Source organism: Abramis brama (genome assembly GCF_963993115.1).
Source record: "Abramis brama genome assembly, chromosome: 2".
NCBI classification, from domain to species: Eukaryota; Metazoa; Chordata; class Actinopteri; order Cypriniformes; family Leuciscidae; genus Abramis; species Abramis brama.
The window spans coordinates 12,490,268-12,517,913 of NC_139964.1; the positions used below are offsets into that span (position 1 = coordinate 12,490,268).

General features: G+C 37.0%; 1 protein-coding gene across 5 annotated transcripts; it reads right to left on the reverse strand.

Moving 5' to 3' along the window:
• Window positions 1–24,402, reverse strand: LOC311077656 (uncharacterized protein). 5 transcript variants are annotated; one of them, XM_084106236.1, is made up of 14 exons: window positions 13,663–14,410; window positions 8,670–8,858; window positions 8,202–8,522; window positions 7,784–8,098; window positions 7,361–7,687; window positions 6,866–7,042; window positions 6,389–6,496; window positions 5,570–5,650; window positions 5,340–5,383; window positions 4,468–5,219; window positions 1,771–1,843; window positions 721–1,415; window positions 429–621; window positions 1–316 (listed from the first exon to the last, which is right to left on the reverse strand). In XM_084106236.1, the coding sequence occupies exons 2-10, from the start codon at window positions 8,707–8,709 to the stop codon at window positions 4,623–4,625; spliced, it is 2,010 nt and encodes a 669-aa protein (XP_083962362.1). In that variant the 5' UTR covers window positions 8,710–8,858; window positions 13,663–14,410; the 3' UTR covers window positions 1–316; window positions 429–621; window positions 721–1,415; window positions 1,771–1,843; window positions 4,468–4,622. The 5 variants fall into 5 exon arrangements, with proteins under 5 accessions (XP_083962362.1, XP_083962361.1, XP_083962360.1 ...); XM_084106235.1 differs by lacking the exon at window positions 13,663–14,410 and having other exon boundaries at window positions 8,670–8,933; XM_084106234.1 differs by lacking the exons at window positions 7,361–7,687; window positions 7,784–8,098; window positions 8,202–8,522; window positions 8,670–8,858; window positions 13,663–14,410 and adding exons at window positions 23,039–23,365; window positions 23,462–23,776; window positions 23,880–24,200; window positions 24,348–24,402 and having other exon boundaries at window positions 2–316.
• Window positions 24,403–27,646: the final 3,244 nt, after the last annotated feature.

A 27,646-nucleotide genomic window follows, 5' to 3' on the forward strand; every position in this document is an offset into this window, starting at 1 on the left:
TCCACTAGAAACAAACCTTGTTGTATTATTTTATTTTAATTTAATACTGTGAAGCTGCTTTGATACAATCTGTATTGTGAAAAGCGCTATACAAATATACTTGATTTGATTTGATAAGTTAGGGGATCATGAGTTCTGGGCAAAAACGCATCGTTGAGGTATGTTTTCACTTCCACTGTGGCATCAGCTGTAGCATTGTGTATCATCTGGGTTTCACAGATACGATTATCAAAAAGTTCCCATAAACTGTCCTGTGTTTCTACTGGTGTTGATGTTGATGATGATGATGATGGGCCTGTTGTTGACATTTGTGGCTCTGAATGAAAATGAAAACGGCAATTAGTAACAAATCCTAAACTGACGGCATATATGAAGTATAAATTACATGAATCAGATTACATAACATAACATAGACTGAAACTGCTCACCAGGAGTTGTGTTTGAACGCATCAGCGAAGCACACTCCAGTGCGATGTGCTTTTCAGCGTCCTGGACTTTAATTGGCAGGATTTCCAAATGCCACATTTTTGAACCTTGGGTCCAGCAGTGTAGCCAGTGCCTAGGCTCTAAAAGTCTCATAACCTCCACATCTGGAGTGGAGACCTTCTTTCAGATGTGAGCCTATTAGCCAAAACAGGAGAAAACCATATTAATTATAATAATGACAACAATATGACAGTTTTGGCCAATTACATGGGTAGTATGGTCATTGTGGCCTACCTAATTGTACAGTTGATTTCTGCGTTGCATGTCCTTTTTTTCTGTGCAAGCTTGTGCTGTACAGTGGTATAAGCTTTGAAGCAGACACTCTCTGTTCCTCTTTTGTTGCAAGTTTGAATGGTTGCAGTAGTGACAATGATTGTTGAATAATGTCATACTCAAGACTTGTCAGGGGATCAGTGTCACTGTTTAAATTGGAAAGTGCAGCAGCCACTGACTCACGAAGGTGGAGTAGCTGGGCGCTTAGGATCATGTTGGATGCATTGTCAGTCACCATGCACTGAACTTTGGAGGTTATTCCCCTCAGCCATTAGCAAGGCTTTAGCCTCCATGAGATGCTGGGCTGTGTGGGTTTGGTAAAACCTCCTTACACCCAGGACAGCAGTTGCCATTTTTGCCTCTGGTGTTTTGTAATGGCAAGTTACACCAAGATATCCGTCCATATTAATGGAGGACCACATGTCAGCCATAAGGCTAACAAATTCGGCCTCTTGTAGGTCCTCCATTGTCTTCTCCTTGGTTTTGTTGTTCCTTTCACTGACCATTTTTTTCAAGCACCTTCCAGGATGGGAGGACATAGCTTGGATCAAGCTTGTTCACAAAGTCCCTGAAACCCTCATCCTCCACGATGGTGAAGGGCTGCAGATCCTTCACCACCTTGTTTAGAAGAGCCTCATCCAATTCCCTCTGTCTGCCTTTTAAAAGAGAAGTTATGTTATGAACGTTTATGCTCAGTGTGCAGAGAAAGATAAAATGGAATGTAGAACTACAACAATTAGGAAAACCAAAATGATGTCTTCACTGGCTGTAGATTGGCCAAATGTATATTCACAAAATATTAAATTATATTGACAACATATATTATATTATATTATATTATATTATATTATATTATATTCACATTGAAGCTGTTTTTAATATGATTGGCAGTTGTGATTGGGACGTTAGGTTGTAGGGCTTAGGTTGACACAGGCCTATGGACTTTCTAAACAGTGTCCCAACAGTTTATTATTATATTTCAATTATAATTATATTTCAAACAATGCATACCTTGCTTAGATGATGGCCCAGCAGTGTCAGTAGCAGGCCTAGGTACAGGGGGAATGCTACCATCCTCTGGACCCTGCAAAATGGCAGGATGAGTGCTCCTCAAATGGTGCATCATGGATGATGTATTGTTAGGGTTAGGGTTAGGGTTATTGTAACCCTAACCCACAATACATACATCTCACTTTATTTGGGGTTTCCAAATGGAAATGCTCCCACACCACAGATGTACGGCATCTCTTCTGTGGAGCCATTTCTATCTATCTATCTATCTTAATCTATCTGTCTATATACATTTCTATCTATGCATCTGTTAATGTGTCACTATATGTATACTCTGTCTGTCTCTAGCCTATCAGTCAATGTGTAAATTTAAATGTAAGCCTAAATATAACTAAACAAATCGCACTATAATGTCACTATATCACCAAAAATCCGCTATCTCAAAATCAAACACCTATAACAAAAACCCACGAGGTCAAGATGCGTTGACTTCACTTTTATACAAATGTGCGATTGTGTGGTCTGTTCCTGACCCTGTCAATAAAACGCTGATTCGGCGGACCATCCCACCTATCGAAACACTTGTGAAACACTCCGAAGCTTCATTTAGCCATAGTCACGTGACATGGGTGTTTTGAATCACGCTTTCGGATCAGTGTTTCGAAACATCTGCGCTTCGGGATCTCGACAAAGCTTCGGAACGCCAGTTTCGTGTCAGCCATCCCTAAAAAGTATGCCTTGATAATGATGATGTTTGTTGCTAAGAAGTTTGACACAGTTTATTTGTATGTATTTTAGAAGGACTCTTTATCGGTGACTTTAACACTGCATATGCAAAACAAATATGGATTTAAAGTCCAGAGGGATGTAAGCTTGGGACTTTTGGCTTACTTATGACTGTTCCTGATTTGGAAGAGTCTGATGCATGAGAATTGTTATCGTTTGGAGTGAATTCATCGCAAATGGTTGGATTATTCATCTACTAAAGGACTGCTTCAACTTTGGACATTGTTTGATGAACTAAGACTTACACAGATTCATTTTCACTTTATTGAATTGTGCAACCTAATGACCAATTCCTGTAAAGCACCTATTCGTTAGATTGTTTTGTTTATTATAGTTGCTTTTTCTTTTTCTTTTATTTGCTTTTTGGGTGTTGACAATTATTTTTGTTTGCATAAGGATATTAAAAGAATATAGTGTTTATTCATTTGGGGAGTATTTTTCCTTCTTGAAAAGCTATTAGGCAAACTCAATCCCCCATAATTGCGTTGTATAACTTTGTTTTGCATTAAAAATATGAGATGGTTATAATACATGTAAATATTTTTTAAGTCTATTTGCTTGTACCTTTAAGAATATTTTATATTCTTAACACGGCAACGACACTGGTCTCCAGTTTTTTAATAGTCCCCCGACTCCCAAGTTTCCTTTTTTAGGAATTAAAGATTTAACTGCACTATATCTTTATGCTCCTTATCTTTGATCGAGCAAATTCTTGATCTTATAAGCGCTTCTTTTACATTTTCTTGTAAAAAACACCCAAGTTCTTCTTATTTCTTATTTAACCTTTCATTATTCACAGTTCCCTTATTGTTTAACATGTATTTTTCCAGAAATGCAGTGTCTCTTTGTAAACTGTTAACTGTTGTTTTCATCAGTGCAGTATTATGTGAAGTATAGTTTTGACAAAAATTATATTATTAGCTTTACCTACAACCCATCATTGACCAAGATTTTCAAAAGTGTCTTAAGTTTCCACTAATCCCAAAAACCTAAAACTTTTCACAGAAACTAATATCTTGTAATAATATGACATTAAAAGGTCAAATTTTCTGAATGACTGATCTCAATTCTATAAAAAACCCACACGCTCATGTCCATTATTAGGAGCATATACATTAATCAAAACAAATGTTATTCCTTCAGACTTTAGTTAACAGTGCTCTTGCTTTTGCAGTTTCATCTACTGATAGAATATTTACATTAAAGTCCACAGAATAAAGGGAGAAAATGTCTTCTTGTGCCTTTGGATGTCAGAAATGCATAAAAAAAAAAAAAATTCTTAATTTTTTAAGTCCAAAAAATCATTTATCTCTTTCACCGAATATGTTTCATCTATATTCTGCAACCCAAACTCAGAAATGTCCAACAACCCAGACAGTGTATCATCCTCCCTCATTCCATAATCCTCACCTTTTTCAACATAATTTAAGCTTCCAGTATTTTTAATACTAATCACTTCACAAGCAGCACTTTCACTTACTTTCTCTACCTCTGTGTCTGTACTGTGTTGCAAGACCTCATGCTCTTGTGCCACATCCACCATTTTATCTCCTTTATTTAGATTTTTGTCTACACTTTCACGTGATTCATGTTTCGGAGTGATAGTCTCTTCTTCAGGCTGAGGCTGTATTAATAACCAGTTACACCACTAGGCCCAGCAGCTCCTGATTAGCCTGGACTCTGTGGGCATGTCAACTTTTTGTGCCCAAGATCTCCACACTCAAAACACTTTAAGATACCTGTACTGGCATAAAGCTTGTATGATTTTCCTTCATGTACAACTCTGAAAGACACATCTAACTTCGGCACATTCAGAAACATAAACACTTGTTTCTTAAAAGACATCACATGTTTCAGTGCTTCATTTTTACATCCTAATTGGATTATTTTAAATTGCACAAGCACATTTACCATACTGAGCTAAGGAACTGGGGGAACCAGTGAAGGAAGAGAGCCTGGGAGCCGGATGGGTCCAGCAAAGCAGGAACAGCTACATGGAAACTTAATGCCAAAGCCAAGGTTCAAACATTCAAGATGAGCTGATTTATAACCTCTGCTGTGTCTCGTCAAGCAGTGAGATGATTGACATCAGCGTATTCACTGTAATCCTGATTATTCCTGAAACTGACACTGTCAGGACAGTCAGATTCCTTGTGGAAATTCACCAATGCGTAATTCAGATCCTCAGCAGATGTGATGAAGCACTGAGAATCACCAGTGCCTTTCTCAACTGTAGCAGAGGGGTTTGTGGGTAATTGAGCAGTGGCATAAACAGTATTGTAAGAATCAGAGGGGCTTGTGGGTAATTGAGCAGTGGCATAAACAGTATTGTAAGAATCAGAGGGGCTTGTGGGTAATTGGGCAGTGGCATAAACAGTACTGTAAGAATCAGAGGGGTTTGTGGGTAATTGAGCAGTGGCATAAACAGTATTGTAAGAATCAGAGGGGCTTGTGGGTAATTGGGCAGTGGCATAAACAGTACTGTAAGAATCAGAGGGGTTTGTGGGTAATTGAGCAGTGGCATAAACAGTATTGTAAGAATCAGAGGGGCTTGTGGGTAATTGGGCAGTGGCATAAACAGTACTGTAAGAATCAGAGGGGTTTGTGGGTAATTGTTTGTGAGTGTCTTTAATCTCCTCATAATCACAACCAGTGAGAGAAACCTGAGGAGAGACAGAGAAATTATATACAGAAATAAATATTATCAGGATTGAAGGCATTTGAATTCATTGAGATTATGAATAAAAAATAAACATCTTATTTTATACAGTAACTGGACTCACCACTTCATGTTTTCCTGGTCGAGTCTGAGACGACGAATCACCACCTGCCAAAAACAATTATTCCTAAATTCAATATTCTGCATTTCAACACTGATATCTTGTGTACATTTTTTCATACATCATCAAATATCTGTATTTTGCTCACATCTTGTTGTAGCCAATAGGTGGCGACAGAATCAAAGTGGGAAATGATCACCAAATCTGTGTTTCTGAATTTGAAGGAGTTTTACCTTGAGACTGATACTTCTTAAAGAGAAACAGTAATAAGAGTCCAGCGATGATCAGAACCAGAGGAACGATCAGAGAAGAGCCTGAAAACACAGGAGAAATAATCAGATAATCTGATAATCTGAGCTAAATATCAGATCATGGGCGTAGCTCGACGTTTGGAGTAGGATTAGCCGGACCGTGATACTGGATTCACAGGTTTAACATTGTACATTCACACGACCCATTAGTTAGTTGAATGTACCAGCTAGTTTGTCCTAAATACATTTTTTGGACCCTATAGGCTGTAACACAACAATTCTGTAAAAAAACCACAACATTCTTCATTCAGTTAAACACGTTTTCCACCAAAGTTTGATCTGGCACCACAAAGAGGAACTGACCCAGCAAAAGCGACGCTAAACCTGCACCGGTGATGGTTTAAAGAGACAGTAACACAACGTCACACACTGTGAAATCCCAAAAAACATCCCACAATATTTTGCTATTGAGGATGGAAGTGCGCTATCCTAGTCAAGAGTTTTAAGTTATAATGTCTTTCAACCAGAGAATTCACTGGAAGTCCAGTATGTAAACAAGAATGATTGGGTTATTATTATGGTTGTTGTTGTTGTTGTTAATAATTAACGATTTAACATTTTATTTAAATTAATAAAATAATACAATTAAATGTATTATTTAATTTGGAGGTGAAATATCATGTATTTTTATGTTTAGTAATATATTTCAGCCACTAGGGGGTGTCAAGCCTCCTCACAAGTTACACCCATTGATCACATGTTGGTATTTCAGCACAAGATCACCGGCTGATGTGGACACACCTGTGAAGGGTGAAGTTTCGACTGATGAGGAAGAAGAAGCAGATGGTGATGATGAGGATGATGATGAAGATGTTGTTGTTGATGATAATGGTGATGATGTTTCAGGAACTTCAGTATATAAAACAATAAAACAATGAATTTCTAAAGGATGTTTTTTTTTTTCACACACAGAAATTGACATCTCTTTTCTCATGATTTCTTACTGATGTCTATCACACATTCATTACCCAGAATTCATGTTTGCTGACACACAGACACAGAATCGTGAGCTGTTAGTTTGAGTTTCCAGAACTGAAGCCTGTGGTTTCACACTGAATAATACAGTATAGCAGAGTGACTGATGAGCACTGTTAAACTGGAGTTAACTATAGTAAAAGTGTGGTAAAAGGACTTGCAGCAGTTTCTCATTGTTTTACACAAAGCTGCACTTTTACCTTCATAAACTGCAAACATATAAACTGTAGTTTGTTTTTATACTTCCTCTTTTGATGAAGTATTCAGATGATGATGGTGATAATGGAGGTGGTGGTGATGAGGATGGAGAGGATGTTGTTGATGATAATGGTGATGATGATGATGGAGGTTGTGATGATGGTGATGATGATGATGATGATGATGATGTTGTAGTTAATAATGGTGATGATGTTTCAGGAACTTATATACAGTATATAAAACAATGAATTTCTAAAGGATGTTTTTTTCACACACAGAACTTGACAATTCTCTTTTCTCATGATACGTGTTACTGATGTCATTCACACACTCATTACCAGAATTCATGCAAAGCTGCACTTTTACCTTCATAAACTGCACACATACAAACTGTAGTTTGTTTTTATACTTCCTCTTTTTAACTGTTTGTGGTTTTGCTTTGTTAAACAAAAAGAACATCCAAATTAAAAATAATCCTGTGGTTAAACCTGCTTAAACAGCTGCAAACATGACACGACACACAGTGATCTGCATCCGTACCTGTAATGCTGATCAGGACTCGTGTGATGAAGATCTTGTCTCCTTGATCAGACTGAACTCCACACCAGTATTCTGAATCTTCTTCAGTCACATGACTGATGCTTCCCGTCAGGAGCTGTTGTCCTCTGTCATCATACAGCCGGATCTTTCCCTCATCCCTCCATCTTCTGCTCTCCTTCACAGACGTCTCTTTAGCACAGAGATCAGCTCCAGATCTCCAGCACAGAAACTTCACATCACGAATGTGGGATTGTGGGTATTTGCAGCTGATGTTCACAGATCCTCCTGCAGAAGCTGATAGACTGATGCTCTTCACACAACAATCCTCTGTTTAAGATCCAGATAAAGTGCAGCAATGTTACAATCACCAGATATATTCATGGATTCTGTCAAATAATGCATAAATGACTGAAAGCAGCTCACCCTTCTTAATGTCCAGATTAAACTCAGAGAAGAAACTGTAATCTTCAGAAACTTTGACTATAATCTTATATTCTCCAGAGTCGTTCTCATTCAGATCTCTGATAAACAGAAGTAAGAGTCCTGCAGATCTGTCATCATGAACGGAGAATCGTCTGTCATGTTTCCATTCTGCTCTTCTGTTAGTGTTTATTACAGTAAAACACTGATCTGCAGTTTTACAGACGTCTATCACAGGATTCTCTTCTTGAATCTCATATTTGAAGTTTATAATGACGTTTCCTCCTGAATATCCTCTCACTGTCCTGATTTGTTGACCTGTTAAACACAAACCAAGATATTATTGTGTAAAGAATGAAGTCAGTAATGATACTTTTTCTTCATCATGATCATCATGAGTTTGAGGGTCTCAGTTACTCACCTGTTAAAACCTTCAGATTCACTTCAGTGCGGGGATCTGTTCCTGATTTTATATCAACTCCACACTGGTACGTCCCAGAATCCCGTTCTTTCAGATCTCTGATGGTCACAGTGAAGACTTCTGAACTTGTGTCGTCATACAGAGAGAATCTATCATTCTTAACCCATTTATCTTTCTCATTAGTCCTGATTCGATCTCTGCACACTGACCCCTGTTCTTTACAAATATACTTTTTATTGTCTGTATATCCTTCATCATATTTGCATGTGATCGTGACTCCTCCTCCTGAATATCCTGTCACACTCATGGAGCTCACGACACCTACAACAAACCAGCATTAAAACACTTTAATTTACACAGAAATGAACATTATTCAACAGTCAATAAAACAACATGAACTGAAGTTAAAGACTCTCCTCATCAATTCTGTGCTGTTTTTCATGATTTACTCTGAGTTCAGATTCTTACCAGGAATCATCAGCAGAGTGAAAGTCCAGATGATCTTCATTCTTCTCTCTTATTAAATGATCTTCTCTGTTGTTAGTAGATTCAGTTCTTCTGAAGCTCTCGATGTGTGTTCAGAAGAGTTTTGAGTGTTTCTTTCCTGGTTACATGTTTAACACGAAGAGCTGAACGTGACAGAGACGCCCACTTCCCCTGAGAGAGAGAGAGAGAGAGAGAAAGAGAGAGAGAGAGAGAGAGAGAGAGAGAGAGAGAGAGAGAGAGAGAGACTGACAGACAGAGAGATTTTTTTTTTTTTTTTGAGATTCAAAAAGCTTTTATTTACAAAATATAACACAACAACTTTTAAAATAAAATCAATAAAGTGTGAAAATTAATTCATCTTCAAAAATGACACATAGAGCATCATTACAGCTCCAAATATTTTCAAAAGAAAGCAGATCATCAATACTTTTATAATAATAAAAATCAATTAAGATTCTAGATTGTACCAAGTTAAAAAACAATACAACAATGTTTTGTATTACATCCTGTTCAATTTTTTTTCTCCTGCTCAAATAGATGGCCATTTTTGCTTGTCCCACCACAAAATTAAGCAGTTGACACACAAACTTTTTTTTAAGGACATATTTACATCCTAAAATGAAAATTTCTTGTGAAAATACCTCATTACATTTTTTAAAAACATCTTTTAAAACAGAAAACAGTGGTTCAAGTCTATAACAATTTAAAAAAGCATGAAAAATAGTTTCTCTGTCATCACAAAAAGGACACTTATCAGTGCTTTCAGGATTTAAAACAGAAGTAAAAGCATTGACTGCAATAACACCATGAACAATTCTCCATTGCAAGTCTCCTGTTTTTTTGGTCAATGGTGGTTTATAAAAAACTCTCCATTCAGGTTTTTTGTCTTCATTTAACTTAAAAAAACCATGCCAAGGTGTATCTATTCTATTATTCAACTTGTTCTTATTAAAAACAATTACACAATATTTATACAAAAGCTTTCTATCACAGGAAAAAAAATCAACACTTAAAGAATCAACTTGTTCAAGATAAAAACCAGCACACCCATCCAACTTAAGAGAAAAAAACAAACCCGGAAAACACTCTTCCGAGTCTGGATTACACCGTTTGTTTTTATAGTCCAATAGCAAAAGTCTCTCTTGATCACTTATTGCAGATTCCCATCTCTGAAGAAGTTGTGCTATAACGCAAGTAGAATTGATTCCAAGACATCGAGATGTTGCTTCCTTGTTTTTAAAATCAAGTCCAGCTACTTCCAGCAAACGGCCAAGAGTCACTATTTTGTTGTCAATAAGTGCTTTGTTTATTCCGGGAAGGAAAAAATTGTTCGTTAAGTCCAAACGCTTCCCATGGATTAAAGGCTCTTCTAATAGCCAGTAAAGAGATTTTGAGTCTTCCACTTTTTGAAAAGTAAAAAGATTCCACACTTTAAAGACATTATTATAAAATACAGGTAACATAGGAAAACTTAATTTCAGTGGATCCATCGAAAAAATTGTCCTTCCCAAGTTAAAATTACCCAACCTGTTCAAAATCAACCTTGCTACAGCATTCCAGTTAAAAACATCTGAAACAGTTAAAAGTCTTTGCACAAATTGTAATCTAAAAGCAGCTATTCTACTTTGTAAATGTATCAGTCCCTGACCACCTTCTTCTTTGGACAGAAATAAAACACTTTGCGGGATCCAATGCAGCTTATCCCAAAAAAAATCCACAAGCAGTGCTTGTAGTTTTATTAACAAAGTTAACGGGGGATCTAAACAAGCAAACTTGTGCCACAGCGAAGAAGCCACTAAATTATTTGCAATTAAAACTCGCCCTCTAAATGACATTTTTGGAAGCAACCATTTCCATTTCTCAAGTTGACCTTTAACTTTCTCAATTATACCCTCCCAGTTTTTCTGTGTAACTACTTCGCCTCCAGTAAAAACTCCTAAATATTTAAAACCAACTTTTCCCCACTCCAGGCCCATAGGAAGTTTTGGTTTATCATTTTTCCAATCCCCTATTAAAAAAGCTTCACTTTTTTTCCAATTTATATTGGCAGAAGATATTTTTTTAAAAGTTTTCAACAAATTTAACAAAGCCTGAATATCACTTTGTCCATTGATACACACAGTCACGTCATCTGCATAGGCCGACAGTGTGAATTTATTCCTACATTCTGGTAAAATTATACCTTGAAGCTTACACCTTATCTGATTTAACAAAGGCTCAATTGCTAAAGAATATAACATACCAGATAATGCACAACCCTGTCTTATGCCTCTAAAAACTGTAAAAGGAGTACATAAACCACCATTGACCTTTAAAATACTCTCAACATCATTATAAAGAACTTTGATGTAGTTAATGAAACTATCACTAAAGCCAAATGCGTTTAAAACCTTCCATAAAAAACAATGTTCTACCCGATCAAAAGCTTTCTCTTGATCTAACGAAATAAAACCACAATTTAGTTTTAGCATCTTGGAGACTTCGATAAGATCACGAATAAAAGAAATGTTGTCAAATATCGATCTACCTGGGACACAGTAGGTTTGATCAGGATGAATAACACTATCCATTACATTAGCCAGTCTGTTAGCTAAGACCTTCGATAAAAGCTTATAGTTGCTGCAGAGCAAAGAAACTGGACGCCAACACTTTATATCTCCAAGATCTCCTTTTTTCGGTAGGAGGGTCAACACAGCTCTCCGGCAACTTTGAGGCAGTTTACCCCTTGCCAGACTGGTATTCAACACTTCTAGGAGATCTTCTCCTACTGTTGACCAAAAAGACTTGTAAAAGTCCACTGGTATACCATCAATGCCTGGTGTTTTTCCAGACACCATCCTTTGAAGTGCCTTCTGTAGCTCACTCATACTCAGAGGGCCAGAAATTCCAGTGTTGATGCTTTCAGGCACCTGAGGTAAGTTTTCAAAGAAGAACTCACCCTCATTTTCTAGCTCTACAGCAACTTCACTTTTATATAAATTCTCATAAAAACCAACTGCCCTCTGGCGAATATCCGAAGGATCTGTCAAAAGAATTCCAGATTCAGATCTTAAAGCATGAATGGTTCTACTTTGACCATTCTTCTTTTCTAAATTAAAAAAGAATTTAGTTGAAGCATCCATTTGATTTACGTTTTGAAATCTGTGTCCTAGAACCAAGTAGATCAGCCAATTTTGTTCTTTTATCTAAAAGTAAGTCTAAGAAACCTCTTGTACGAGTAGACTCTGCCAATTCTTGGAGTTTTAAAATATCAGCCTCCAAGATACTCATTCTAAAAATCGTCTCTGTAGTGATGTTTCGAGTAAACTGTAAACAAAGCTGTTTAATTTGGGCTTTTCCTACATCCCACCATTGTTGTACAGAGTTATAAAAACCTTTCTTAGTTTTAAAATCCTCCCAAAAAAAAAGTTAAAACATTCTTTAAAATGTTTGTCACTTAATAATGAAGTGTTGAATTGCCAATAAGCACTTTGGGGTTTTAAAAGATTTATAAAAACTGAACATTTGACCATACAATGGTCAGAAAAACTAACAGGTACAATGTGACAATTCCTTATAACATTATAATGGTGTTTGAAAATGTAAAATCTGTCTAATCTTGCCATAGAAATGATTCTATCACGCACGTGAGTCCAAGTATACTGTTTTTGCATGCCCTTTTGTCGTCTCCAAACATCACACAATTCATGCATCTTAACAAATTGAATCAATCGATTTCTAGAAGGCATATGAGGTTCTAAATGATTCCTATCTAGATTAGATTCAGTGCAGTTAAAATCACCTCCCAAAAACAAAAACTCTTCTTGATCACATTTTTGTAACACAGAAGACAAAATATTTAAAAACACCATTCTCTCTATTGCGGAGACCGGACAGTACACACAAATAAAAACAATAACAATCTTGTCATAGTTTGCTCTTATTTTTAAAAGTCTACCTTTTACTATTTCTTCTACTTGAAAAGAGTGAGGGTTAAAAATTTTCGCAAAAAGAATGGCTACTCCACCACTAAGTGAAGTATTATGACTTACAAACGAAAGACCACCCCACTCTCTAGCCCAATCAGAAGCATTTTTTAGATCACTATGAGTTTCCTGCAGCATCACCACATCTAACTTACTTTGTTTCACAAATTCATAAATTTCCATTCTTTTCTTAAAATCTCTTGCTCCATTAATATTCAAGGAAGCAATATTAATTTCATTCATTTTTAAAAGAAAAGAAGAAAATAAAAAACAAACAAAAGCTGATAAAAACAAAACTAGAAACCCATGTGTCATGTTTGGCTTTTTAGCTATTATCATTTACAAGATCAGGGTTTAAAATTCTCACAATTTTCTTTAACCGATAAATTTCTTTGTTTGTGAATAAGCTTTCCGCCATGAACATCTTGGTTTTGTCAACAAATTGTTTGATGTCTGGAAAATATTCACAGACACGTACTCCTCTTTTATTTTTCGTTGCTTTGAGGAATATTTTAATGTCTTCTACCTCATAATAACGACTGGATGAAGCTCTTTGAGAAAAACTGAAATTTGAATCCGAAGATTCGTTGCCACTTTCCATCCCTTCCTTATCATCATCATCATCATCAACAAAATTTGTTTTTTTTCTGTTTAACACTCTGAACTTCACTTGAACTTTTCCTTTTACCTGGAATCTTAAACTCAGTTGTATCTGATTCTAGATCAACATCATCACACAGTTCGAACAATTGACCCTTCACATTATCACTTTTATCCTTTGTTAAAACTGACTCAGTAATGGTATCACTGACTCCTTCACTCACTACAGCAGTAGCATTCAATTTATCTTCCTGCAAAGACACTACTGGTTCAGTGATATCAGAAACTACATCCTGAGCTTCAGAAACACCACCATTATTCTCAACAACAGTCACCTTTTTCACATTCAGAATGGGAGCATTAGAAGTCCCTGCTACAACCCTGTCCTCATCATCACTGTTTAGACTAACCTCCATGTTTTGCCCATCAGTCGATGTATTATCCTCTTTACTCCTTTTAGGGCAAGTGCGAATCAGATGGCCTACCCCACCACAGTTAAAGCACTTCATCTTGTCCGTTGTGGCATAGAAAACATAATCAAAATTGTCAACCTTAATGTTAAAAGTCAAGTCAAGTTCTTCGCTATCTTTCAAAATCATGTAGACAAATCTTCTAAAAGAAACTACATGTTTTAACAGTGGTGAAGCAGTACCAATAAGAATTTTCTTGATCGGTGAAACCAGCTTTCCATAGCGGGAAAGGATCTTAACCAGTGTATCATCAGAAACAAAAGGTGGAATATTAGACAAAGTTACTTTTTTTGAGGGTGTTGAAAGCGGAAGAACAGGTGTGAAGAGATTATTTACAACTATTCCCTTTTCCACTAGTTCGTTTGCTTTTTCGACTGACTTCAAAAAAACCACAACAGCACTATTCATTTTAGACGCCGACAAAATACTGTCGTGGCCAACAACTTCCCCCATTGCCAAACAACTATCTTCAACACTCACCGCGGCCGCCACTTTAACACCGTGACGACGCCTGAGATTCTTTAGAACACCAACTCCTGAGTCCGCCATGTCCACGCAAGGGGAAACCCCCACGCGACCCAAAAAAAAAAAAAACCAAACAACTAACTAAACAATAAAAAAAAAGCAATAAAGGGTGAAAAAACGAAAAAAAAAGAGAGAGAGAAAAAAAAGAAAACTCACTCAGAAAAACACGCTCCACACTCACGACGCTCCAAACGCTCACACTCACACCGGAAACGAGAGAGAGAGAGAGGAGAAAGAGAGAGAGAGAGAGAGAGAGAGAGAGAGAGAGAGAGATAGAGACTGACAGACAGAGAGAGACAGAGAGAGAGAGAGAGAGAGAGAGAGAGAGAGAGGAGAAAGAGAGAGAGAGAGAGAGAGAGAGAGAGAGAGAGAGAAAGAGAGAGAGAGAGGGATAGAGAGAGAGAGAGAGAGAGAGAGGAGAAAGAGAGAGAGAGAGAGAGAGAGAGAGACTGACAGACAGAGAGAGAGAGAGAGAGAGAGAGAATTTGAATTTTGAAAAAACTTTAATTCACAAGTAGCCAAAAATTACAATCACCTTTTTAACAAACAATAGTGCGTATATAAATTAGGCTACTTAATTTTTTTTTTTTTTTTTTTTTTTTTTTTTAGAAGCCAAAGATTAAATCATCCTCAATTACTGTACACAACACATCATGACTGCACCATCTCGTTTTAAAAGTGGAAAGATCATTCATGTCATTGTAAAATCTGAAATCAATCAGCATTCTTGCTTTGACTAAAGATCTAAAAACCAGAATCACATCATCATTACACCCTTTCTCTATTTTACTTTTCCTACTCATATAAATCGCCAATTTGGCTTGACCAAGAATAAAATTCAACAATTGAAACTCTATGCGTTTTTTCTGCACATACTTAAAACCAAATATAAAAGTTTCTGGATGAAAAATCTCATTGAACTTATCACACATTTCTTGAACCAACACAAATAAAGGCGTAAGCCTAGAACAGTACACAAAGGCATGAAAAACAGTCTCCTTTTGAAGACAAAAGGGACAACCAGGGTTTTTACTCGCATCCAATACAGAAATGAAAGAATTGACTGCAATAGCCCCGTGCAGAATTCTCCACTGCAAATCACCCGTCTTTTTTAGTAATGGTGTTTTATATAACACTCTCCATTCAGGTTTTACATCATTGCATACTTTAAAAACTGACCGCCAAGGGGTATCAATTCTCTTATCAAGCATTTTTTTGTTCAGAATAAGAACACACATTTTATACAGATCTTTGCCTTTACAAGAAAAAAAAATCAACTGAAAGGAAACCTTCTATTTTTAAAAAAAACCCCGAACACTCTTCGAAATTCGGCTGGATTAACACACATGGAAACAGGTCATCACTATCAGGGATACTAGCCCCTGAAAAAAAATCTTCCAATATCAAATTTTCTTCACTTGTAAAGGTTTCTTTTAACTTGTTTACAAAACGTGTCATCAAGCGCATAGATCTTAGTCCAAGTTTTTTTGTAACAGCCTCTATGTCCTTAAAATGAGGCCCAGTTAAGGACACTAAATGGCTCAACACCACCACTCCTGAGTTATGTAGCACCTTACTGAAACCCTGCAGAAAAGTGGAAGAGTAAATGTCCAATCTAGCTTTGAAAATCAAAGGTTCATTCAAAAGCCAGTAAATGGAATGGAAGTTCTCAGTCTTCTGGATGTGAAAAAGACTCCAAACTTTAAAAAGGTTCTGATAAAAAGAAGACAGATGCGAGAGGTCCATACTTTTGAGGTCCATCAAAAAAAGGGCTTTATCCAGAGCAAAACCTCCAACAGTATGTAGTAAAGCACAACTAATGGCCCTCCAGCTTACATTCACTGGCCCATCGAGAAGTCTTTGTAGAAAAAGTAATCGAAAAGTTGCAATTCTGCTTTGTAGATGAATTAATCCCTGACCACCTTCTTCTTTAGGTAGATACAAGATGCTCTGTGGGATCCAATGAAGTTTATCCCAAAAAAAGTCAACAAAGGTCGCTTGAATTTCTGCCATTAACTTTACAGGGGGATCAATACATGCCAGTCTATGCCAAAGCAGTGATGCAACCAAATTATTGACAATAAGTGTTCTACCTCTATAAGACATGTTAGGTAAAAGCCATTTCCATTTATCGAGACGACCTTTTACTTTCTGTAACATTCCATCCCAATTTTTTTGCACAACATTATCATCTCCCAAAAACACCCCAAGATATTTTATACCACATCTACTCCAACATAAACCTTCAGGAAGATTGGGTTCCCCCTCTTTCCATGCTCCTAATAAATAGGCCTCACTTTTTTTCCAATTTATTTTTGCTGAGGAGCATTTTTCAAAGTCTTCTAATAATTTAGATAAAACCTGTATGTCATTTTGTCTATTGATTAAAATTATAATATCATCAGCATACGCTGATAAACAAAAATTAAAACTACAATTTGGTATTCTTAAACCATCCAAACTCTTCCTAATTTGTTGGAGTAGTGGTTCAATTGCAAGAGAGTATAGCATTCCTGACAATGCACATCCTTGTCGGATTCCTCTATTAACCTTGAATGGAGCACATAAGACACCATTAATTTTAATTACACTTTCAATGTCACAATATAGATTTTTCACCATACCTAAAAAATTTTCTTTGAAACCAAAAGCTTCTAGAGTATTCCATAAATATGAGTGTTCAACTCAATCAAATGCTTTTTCTTGATCAAGGGACAACAAACCGCAATTGATATTAAATATTTCAGAAACCTGTATAATATCTCTAATAAAAGAAACATTGTCAAAAATTGACCTTGTAGGCACACAATAAGACTGATCAGCATGGATCACCTGCCCCATTACCCTGGCCAATCTATTTGCCAATGTTTTTGAGACTAACTTATAGTCACTGCATAAGAGTGAGACTGGCCTCCAGTTTTTAATCTCGGTGAGATCTCCTTTTTTTGGCAGAAGGGTAACCACTGCTCTTCGGCAGCTCAACGGCAGCCCGCCCTCCAGCAAACCGTCGTTGAGCACCTCCAGCAGATCAGCTCCAATCTGTGACCAAAACGTTTTCAGAAAATCGACCGGTATCCCATCTATTCCAGGAGTTTTTCCGGACTCCATACTCTGGAGTGCTTCATGGAGTTCTCCTAAAGTTAGGGAACTCTCCAGGTCATTTTTAGATTCTTCTGAGATCTTGGGTAAGCTTTCACCCAAAAACCGCTCTCCACTTTCTAGCCTACCCTCACTCCTATACAGGGACTGATAAAAACTCACTGCCTTCTCACGAACCTCTCTAGGATTTGATAATAAGTTACCATCCTCGGAGCGTAAAGCATGAATTATACGCTTTTGCCCATTTTTTCTTTCATGGCCAAAAAAATATTTGGAAGGTGCATCCATCTGATCAACATTAAAAAATTTAGCACGGACTAAAGCCCCTTGTGCTTTATAGTCTATTAATTCTTTGAGCTCAGCTTTTTTCTTTAAAAAGGTTTCTAAATAAATACTATCACTTGAGGTTTGAGTCAATTCCTGTAAATCCATTATTTGTTTTTTTAGCGACTCCAATGAACGAGTTAAATCTTTTGTGACATTTTTAGTGTATTGCTGTGTAAACTGTTTTATTTGTACTTTGCCATAGTCCCACCATTGTTGTAGAGAATTAAAAGATGACTTTGTTTTTTTAAACTCTTTCCAAAAAAAACCAAAAGATTCTATAAAAAACTTATCATTTAGAAGACTTGTATTAAAGTGCCAGTATGCACTTTTAAATCTAAATGTATTCAAAAAGAATTTACAACTCACTAAATGGTGATCAGAAAACGATACTGGCGTGATATAGCATTTATTAAACATGTTCAATTGATGCTTAAAACCATACAGTCTGTCTAATCTAGCTAAAGATAAAATATTATCATGTGTATGGGCCCATGTGTACTGTCTTTCATTTCCATTCAGAGCTCTCCAAACATCACACAAATCATATTTTTCAATAAAATGAACCAGACGTTTACGTGAGGCCATGTGGGGTTCAACATGATTTCTGTCTCGATCACATTCAGTACAATTAAAATCACCACCTACAATTAGTAAGTCTTCTCTACAACAATTTTGTAAGGTTGAGCAAAGGGTGTCTAAAAATAAAAGTCTTTCCACAGGTGCAATAGGAACATAGATGCAAATCAAAACAAGAACAAAACTTTGAAAAGTAGCTCGAACTTTTAACAAACGACCTTTTATAATTTCATCAACATCATAAGAAATTGGTTTAAAATTCTTGCTAAATAAAATAGCAACTCCGCCACTTAAATTAGAGTTGTGGCTTAAAACAGGTGTTCCATTAAACTCTTTCATCCAATCAATAACATTATTTGAGCTACTATGTGTCTCTTGTAAAAATGCTATATCTATATTTTTCTGTTGAATTTCATCAAAAATATTTGCTCTTTTCTTAAAATTCCTTGCACCATTTACGTTTAAAGAAGCGAGATGTACTTCACTCATCAAAAGAAAAGTTAGATAGAAAAGATACACTCCATGATGCCAAAAAAAGGAGCTATCTCTATTCTTTATTTCACTTGGCATCTTTATTTAGGGCATTGTTAGTGTTCCTCACAATTTTTTTAAGTCTATAAACTTCCTTGTTGGTAAAGCAATCTCCGTCCATAAAACTCTTTGCTTTATCAGCAAACTGTTTTAGGTCAGGGAAATAATCTTTTACCCTTACTCCTCTCTTGTTTTTCGTCGATCTTAAAAACAATTTTATATCCTCAAGTTCGTAGCTACGTTCCACAACTTCACTTTGAGAAAAAATTACGCTACATTCTGAGGAATCACTGTCACTCTCGGTGTCTTGTGTCTCGTTTACGTCATCAATTTTGCTAATTTTTGCCTCTGAAAATTTGTTTTTTTTTCTTCTTTTTTTAGGCATCTTAAAAAGGTTCTCTTGCTCCGTCAACTTTGCTTCACTAGTTTCACTTGTAGCCGTTTGATTCTGTTCGTCATTTCTACTGTCTTTTTGGTTATCAGACAGAGAAACCAGGCTCGACGACTCACTAGAAACCGTAACTACGGATGCAATATTAGGACATGACTCAGTTTGCTCATTCAGAGCTGTGGCTAACTCAGCCTCAGACTCCCCCGGAGGATTTTCTAAACTTTCTGTCACAACCGAGCCTCCACACGGCACAGCTGTCTCCATTTCACCGTTACTTTCCTCACCCTGCTGAACCATTCTATTCTCATTTTCTTTCTCCCCTTCATTATTTTTATTCGGACAATTTCGGATTAAATGTCCCATTTTTCCACATCCGAAACACTTAGTCTTTCCAGTAGTGACAAAAATGGTATAACTAAAATCCTCAATACGAAAATTTAAAGATAGATCCAGATCTGCGTCATCTGGAATGACCATGTAAACAAAACGCCTGAAAGAAACTATATGTTTCAATAACGGTGATTCACTGCTGATCGGTATCTTTTTAATTGGAGACACTAGCTTACCATAGCAAGACAATGCTTGAGTTAAGATCTCATCACTCACAAAAGGAGGTATGTTTGAAAGTGTTACTCTTTTGGCAGGCAAAGAAAGGGGCAGAACTGACACAAATTCTCCACTAACTACAATTCCCCGCTCTACCAACTCATTAGCTTTCTCTACGCTGTCCAAAAAAACCACTAAAGCATTATTCATCCTAGAAGCGGACAAAACACCTGAGTGTCCAACCACCTCTCCAACAGCCAAGCAACAGTCCTCTATGCTCACCGCGGACGTCACCTTTACTGCGTGACGTCTCGTAAGTGAGCACAAACCCTGCACCCGCTGGGCCGACATGCTTCCTAGAAAACGGACAGCACACGGCCCTACTACAACACTAAGTAACAGAACACAAACAGAAAAAAACAAACAAAAAAAACAAAAAAAGAGAGAGAGATATTAATAATGAGGGAAGTGAAACTAGTACTTTATACATGGTTCATGAACTCACAGGACCCACAGACAACAGACTTGTGCAGATAATAGTCATAATAAAAAAAGTGTTATTTTACAGATTTTTTCACATAAAGATTCTATTATTTCTTATTTTCATTTTATTAATTTTACATTTGTTTTCCAGAATCCTTATGTTTACTGTTTTTAACTGACTTAAGAGTTGTTGAAGTGTTTGTTCGTTGCATCACATTCATTTTAAAATCAGCCGTTCCCATGGTAACTGCATAAATACAGTGATGACTAATTCATTTTGCACATTTTTAAAATGTCACTCACCTTTAGCTACTCTATATTTATTGTATTTATAGACGTATTGATTCATTTATTTTATTTCTCTTTTTTTTCCCCAATGTGATCTTTAGCTTTCCCCGGTGTTACATAAAGTGCCTTTGACTAAGTTCATTTATTTATTACACCGCATGCCTTGTATATGCCAAAGACTGAAAAGAGAAAACAAGTATGGCTTGCAGCACTTAAGTACAAAAACCTCCCATTACAAGGTATACGTGCATCCTTATTTTGAGGACAAAACCCCCCAAACTTCATGCGATCGGGAGCTGTTTGTAGGATTTTAGCGCTCATCTGTATTCAATGTAACTTCATGGCATCTACGCACTCATGAACTTTGACAGGCGAGGCTCTGACAAAAGACGGCCATTGTGACACTGTAAAGTGATGGTACTATGGAGACATGTGCTTTTAAAAACCATTTTCATAGATTTAACGTTACATTCTGCTCGGAAATTACATTAATTTGACTAGAAACACCGGAGACCGGAAATGTAAAGGATACTGTAATTCAACTACGAGTTGGGTGAGTCTTCCTCGTTCAGAAAAAAGATGGTGAATAAATTGATTATTTGGTCAGTCTGACCGAGCTCCACATAAGAACCAATGGTATGATTTTGGAGCGGGACTTTCTGTTTGTCAGATCAATGAAATTGTAAGGATGAAAATGAACCCCCTCCAAGAGCCACTTGGAATTCGTAAAGGCACAGAAGTGCTGATAGTGATCAAGGCCTGTAGGCCAATATGTGTGTACTGAATGTCGACAATGTTTATGAATTGTCACACCTTTAGTACGGTGGGGGATGTTGTTGTTTTCTGATTGGTCAGTTTGACTGTCTCACATTTGTGTTTCAGTAACATGGTCAAGGAAAGGATAAAAGAAGATTGCAACAGTTGCTCTATCTCTACTTTTCGCTGACTCTTCTTTGCTCTGCTGGGCTTTCTTTTCTTGGGGCCTGCTCTTTGGCTCTCTTCTCTTTCTCTCTTCTAAAGCCATTATCTCTCTTTCTCTCTCTTTCTCCCTCTCTCAGGTTACATTCTACATATATGCTGAGTACAATTAATGGTATAATTTATCATCATCTAATACATCTATTTTGTAACTATTTTAAGTGTAACCATACAACATACAGTATATTGTCACTAAATCCTTTCAACTACAAAGGATGTGCTTACTTGTTTTGATTTGGTATTAACATTAATGTATTACCTATTGCAATACAATATCATCCAAGGACGGCAGCCAATGGTGCGGTAGAAGGGTACCTGCACATTCTGTCTCATTAGTGTGGCAAAGTAATTGTCATAATCCAGAAGGAGACAACACAGGTGAGTAGCGTGACACAGATGTTTATTTGCAGGAACCAGAAGCACAAGCAGCCGAGAGTCACTGGTCATGGGACTTCGGGTCAACTGGGAAAAGAGCAAACTCTCCCTTGAGCAGAGGATCTTTTTTTTCTTTGTATGGAGCTGGACTCGGTCAACCAGAAAGCACGCCTCACAGAGGAACGTATTCAGTCAGTGTTGAACTGCTTGAATTCATTCAAGGGCAGGACATAGGCCGTGCTGATATTGTTTCAGAGGCTCCTGGAAATTACATATGTTGTGCTGTCCTAACTGTGTGAGATGCAAATCTCGCATGCCAATGTCCATTGGCTCGTTTAGTTACATTCGAAGTTGACTGGTCTCTCGAAGCGATCCCCAATTCGTTGGTCTGTTCTGACGTAACGTCTCTGTTCCCTCCTTCAGGAAACGAGGGATACACACGTAACTGAGACGTTTTTCCAGTCTTACAAAAGGATAGTCAGCAGTGTTTGAAAACAGTATTTTGTGATTGTGTTTGATGACGTTATTAAGGGTTGTTAAGAGTTTTATATTGCTTTTCACATTAAATACTGTTTCAAAGCAGTTTTACAGAAAATCACATTACTGTCTTAAATCCACAAGTGAGCAGCTGCGGCAAGCAAACAATAAAAAAAATCCATAAAATGTTTAAAAAACACCTGTTGACACAGTCTGTGTCTCATTTGTAGCTCAGTGTTCATCCTGGACCCTGTTTACTGCACATCTGTGTGTCCTTTTAAATTAGTCATTTTATACACATTCTCTGCTATGGAGATTCAACTGATGATGATGAGGAGGATGGTGGTGGCGATGATGGTGATGTTGCTTCTGGAACTTTTGTATATAAAAAATGAAACAATGAATTTCTAAAGGATGCTTTTTTCACACAGAACTTGACATCATTTTCTAATAGTGAGGATACATGTTTAATGATGTCTATCACACATTCACTACCCAGAATTCATGTTTGCTGACACAGACACTTCGTGAGCTGTTAGTTTGAGAATTTCACACTGAATAATACAGTATATCAGAGTGACTGAACTGCAGTTTAAAAAAATAAAGTAATACGTGCCCAATCTAACACACTAATGCTGCAATGCCAAACACTGTAGAAATACGAAATTAATTATTTCTTAATTGCATTATGATTAATATCACTGAGAAAATCATCTGTACCTGTAACATTGATCAGGACTCGTGTGATGAAGATCTTGTGTCCTTGATCAGACTGAACTCCACACCAGTATTCTGAATCTTCTTCAGTCACATGACTGATGCTTCCCGTCAGGAGCTGCTGTTCTCTGTCATCATACAGCCGGATCTTTCCCTCATTCCTCCATCTTCTGCTCTCCTTCACAGACGTCTCTTCAGCACAGAGATCAGCTCCAGATCTCCAGCACAGAAACTTCACATCACGAATGTGGGATTGTGGGTATTTGCAGCTGATGTTCACAGATCCTCCTGCAGAAGCTGATAGACTGATGCTCTTCACACAACAATCCTCTGTTTAAGATCCAGATAAAGTGCAGCAATGTTACAATCACCAGATATATTCATGGATTCTGTCAAATAATGCATAAATGACTGAAAGCAGCTCACCCTTCTTAATGTCCAGATTAAACTCAGAGAAGAAACTGTAATCTTCAGAAACTTTGACTATAATCTTATATTCTCCAGAGTCGTTCTCATTCAGATCTCTGATAAACAGAAGTAAGAGTCCTGCAGATCTGTCATCATGAACGGAGAATCGTCTGTCATGTTTCCATTCTGCTCTTCTGTTAGTGTTTATTACAGTAAAACACTGATCTGCAGTTTTACAGACGTCTATCACAGGATTCTCTTCTTGAATCTCATATTTGAAGTTTATAATGACGTTTCCTCCTGAATATCCTCTCACTGTCCTGATTTGATGACCTGTTAAACACAAACCAAGATATTATTGTGTAAAGAATGAAGTCAGTAATGATACTTTTTCTTCATCATGATCATCATGAGTTTGAGGGTCTCAGTTACTCACCTGTTAAAACCTTCAGATTCACTTCAGTGCGGGGATCTGTTCCTGATTTTATATCAACTCCACACTGGTACGTCCCAGAATCCCGTTCTCTCAGATCTCTGATGGTCACAGTGAAGACTGCTGAACTTGTGTCGTCATACAGAGAGAATCTATCCTTCTTAACCCATTTATCTTTCTCATTAGTCCTGATTCGATCTCTGCACACTGACCCCTGTTCTTTACAAAAATACTTTTTATTGTCTGTATATCCTTCATCATATTTGCATATGATCGTGACTCCGCCTCCTGAATATCCTGTCACACTCATGGAGCTCATGACACCTACAACAAACCAGCATTAAAACACTTTAATTTACACAGAAATGAACATTATTCAACAGTCAATAAAACAACATGAACTGAAGTTAAAGACTCTCCTCATCAATTCTGTGCTGTTTTTCATGATTTACTCTGAGTTCAGATTCTTACCAGGAATCATCAGCAGAGTGAAAGTCCAGATGATCTTCATTCTTCTCTCTTATTAAATGATCTTCTCTGTTGTTAGTAGATTCAGTTCTTCTGAAGCTCTCGATGTGTGTTCAGAAGAGTTTTGAGTGTTTCCTTCCTGGTTATATGTTTAACATGAAGAGCTGAATGTGACAGAGACGCCCACTTCCCCTGAGAGAGTGAAAGAGAGAGAGAGAGACTGACAGACAGAGAGAGAGAGAGAGAGAGAGAGAGAGAGAGAGAGAGAGAGAGAGAGAGTGAGAGGAGAAAGAGAGAGAGAGAGACTGACAGACAGAGAGAGAGAGAGAATTTGAATTTTAAAATACCTTTTATTACAATTCAAGTCACACAAGAGAATACAGCTGAGTTTTTAAAACTCACAAGATACTGTTGAAAGTCAAAATATTATCATCAACGTTACACAGTACGTCTTTTATACACCACCTTTGTTCAAACATCATTAAATTGTTTGTGGCATCGTAGTACCGGAAATCGACTTGTATTCTAGATTTCAACAACAAAGAGAAAAGCAATATTACATCTACGTCAGAATCCTTTTCAATCTTGCTTTTTCTACTTACATAGATTGCCATTTTTGCTTGCCCCAAAAAGAAGTTAAACAACTGACACTCATAAGACCGAATTCTTGAGTACTTCTAAATCTTTAAATCTCCATGGAGAACACTTCATCAAATTGCTTAAATAAATCATGTAAAAAAATAAACAAAGGTCCTAATCTTCTGCAATGCATAAAAGTGTGAAAAACAGTTTCCCTTTGCAAGCAAAATGGACATTCAGGATTGACTCCATGGTTTATCACTGAAACAAATGCATTAACCGCTATAGTCCCATGCAAAACTCTCCATTGCAAGTCCCCTGTTTTTTTAAGCAATGGTGACTTATAAAGTGCCCCCCATCTAGGTCTTGTATTTTCACTTAGATGTAAAACATTACGCCACGGTGTATCTATCTTTCCATCAAGAGTCTTCTTGTTAAATGCTTTAACACAACAATCATACATTTCCTTACTAGATGCCTTTCCTTCTCCTAACAAACTTAAATTATTACATTTTAAGAAAAAACCTGTACACATTTCTAAATCAGGCATTAAAGACAGATTTGGAAACGGATCATCCTCCTTTGGTTGAATGTGTCCTTCTTCATAGTCTTTTATCATTTTTAACTCTTCATCAGTAAATGTTCCTTTCCATTTAGACAACAGCTGATTTAATACCCGTGTTGACCTCATCTTCATCATTCCTTCCATTGTTTTGGTGTCAGATAAAACAGGTCCAGTTATGCGAACTAGAGTCCCAATAGTAATGATGTGAGATTTCATAAGTAAGTCCATCAGAGCAGGAAAACATCCTTCATTTGAAACATCAAAACGTGATCCACAAATCAACGGTTCTTGCAATGTCCAGTACAAGGAGTCCGTTTTTTCACTTCTTAATACTTTAAAACATGACCATACTTTAAACAAATTACAGTAAAATATTGGTAGCTTAGATATAGACAACTTATTAAGGTTCATCCAGAACAAAGGCTTATCTAGACCCAGACCTTCAAAGTTTTTAAAAATGATGGAAGCAACCAAACTCCAATTCTGGTCTACAGAACTTTCAAGAAACCTTTGTGCATATTTTAACCGAAAAGCTGCCACTCTGCTCTGTAAATTAATCAGACCTTGTCCCCCTTCGTTTTTAGACAGAAATAAAACACTTTGAGGCACCCAATGTAAATTGTCCCAAAAAAAGTTAACTAATATAGCTTGAATTTTCTTCAGAAGAAGTGCTGGGGGATCAATACATGTTAACCAATGCCAGAGAGTGGAGGCTACTAGATTGTTAATAATTAAAACCCGTCCTCTATATGACATATTAGAAAGTAAAAACTTCCATTTGTTCAAACGCCCCACTATCTTTTCTTCTATCCCCTCAAAATTCTTTTTTACAGTTGTATCATCTCCCAAATATACACCCAAGTATTTGAACCCATCTCTACTCCATTTTAACCCTGCGGGGAGACTAGGTTGCCCATGCAGCCACTTTCCAATTAAGATAGCCTCACTTTTGTTCCAATTAACCTTAGCAGAGGAAACAACCATAAAATCACTTAGAATCTTTGTTAGTTTTGACACATCACTTTGTTCTTTGATAAAAATGACAATATCATCAGCATAAGCTGATAACTTAAAATACATTTCACATTTTGGAATAATTACACCCTTTAACTCTGCTCTAAATTTCCTTAACAGGGGTTCAATTGTTAAACTATACAACATGCCTGAAAGAGCGCAACCTTGTCTGATACCTCTATAAACACTAAAGGGGGCACATAAGTCACCATTCACCTTCAGCAAACTTTCAACATCACAATATAAAACTTTTAACTTATCAATAAAATTCCTATTGAACCCAAAAGCGTCTAAAACCTCCCATAAATAGCTATGTTCGATTCTGTCGAACGCTTTCTCTTGATCTAATGAAATCAGACCAAAATCAACACCAAAGAGCTTACTGACATCAAACATATCTCTAATAAAGGAAATATTATCAAAAATTTGCCTTCCTGGTACACAATAGGTCTGATCAGCGTGGATGACTTCTTCCATAACCCCACTCAATCTATTTGCTAATGCTTTGGATAAAATTTTATAATCACTGCACAACAATGACACAGGCCTCCAATTTTTAATGTCACTCAGGTCTCCCTTCTTTGGCAGTAGAGTCAGCACTGCTCTACGGCAGCTCAGTGGTAACCTTCCACTGTTTATACTTTCATTAATGACTGCAAGCAGATCGGCACCAATCTCAGGCCAAAAAGACTTATAAAAGTCTATAGATAGGCCATCTATTCCCGGTGCTCTGCCGCATTCCATGCCTTGGAGAGCTTTCTCTAGCTCTTCTAGCGTTATCTCTCTGCAGAGATCGGCGTTTGCCTCTTCAGTCACCTGAGGAAGATCCTCAATAAACACATTAGTGTTTGGCCTGTGTAGAAGTTCACTGCTATACAGTTCTTTATAAAATTCTACCGCTCTCTTCCGAATTTCTGTATGATCCGACAAGAAAGCACCCTCTTTAGAACGCAAAACATGAATACATCTTTTTTGGCCATTTTTCCTCTCCAAATTGAAAAAAAATTTGGAAGATATATCCATCCACTCTATATTCTTAAAGCGAGATCTGATCAGAGCCCCCTGTGCTTTCAGGTCTAAAATTCCAGCCAATTCTTTCTTCTTTCTGTTTAAAATTCCAATAAGCTCTTGATTCTGTTCTGTT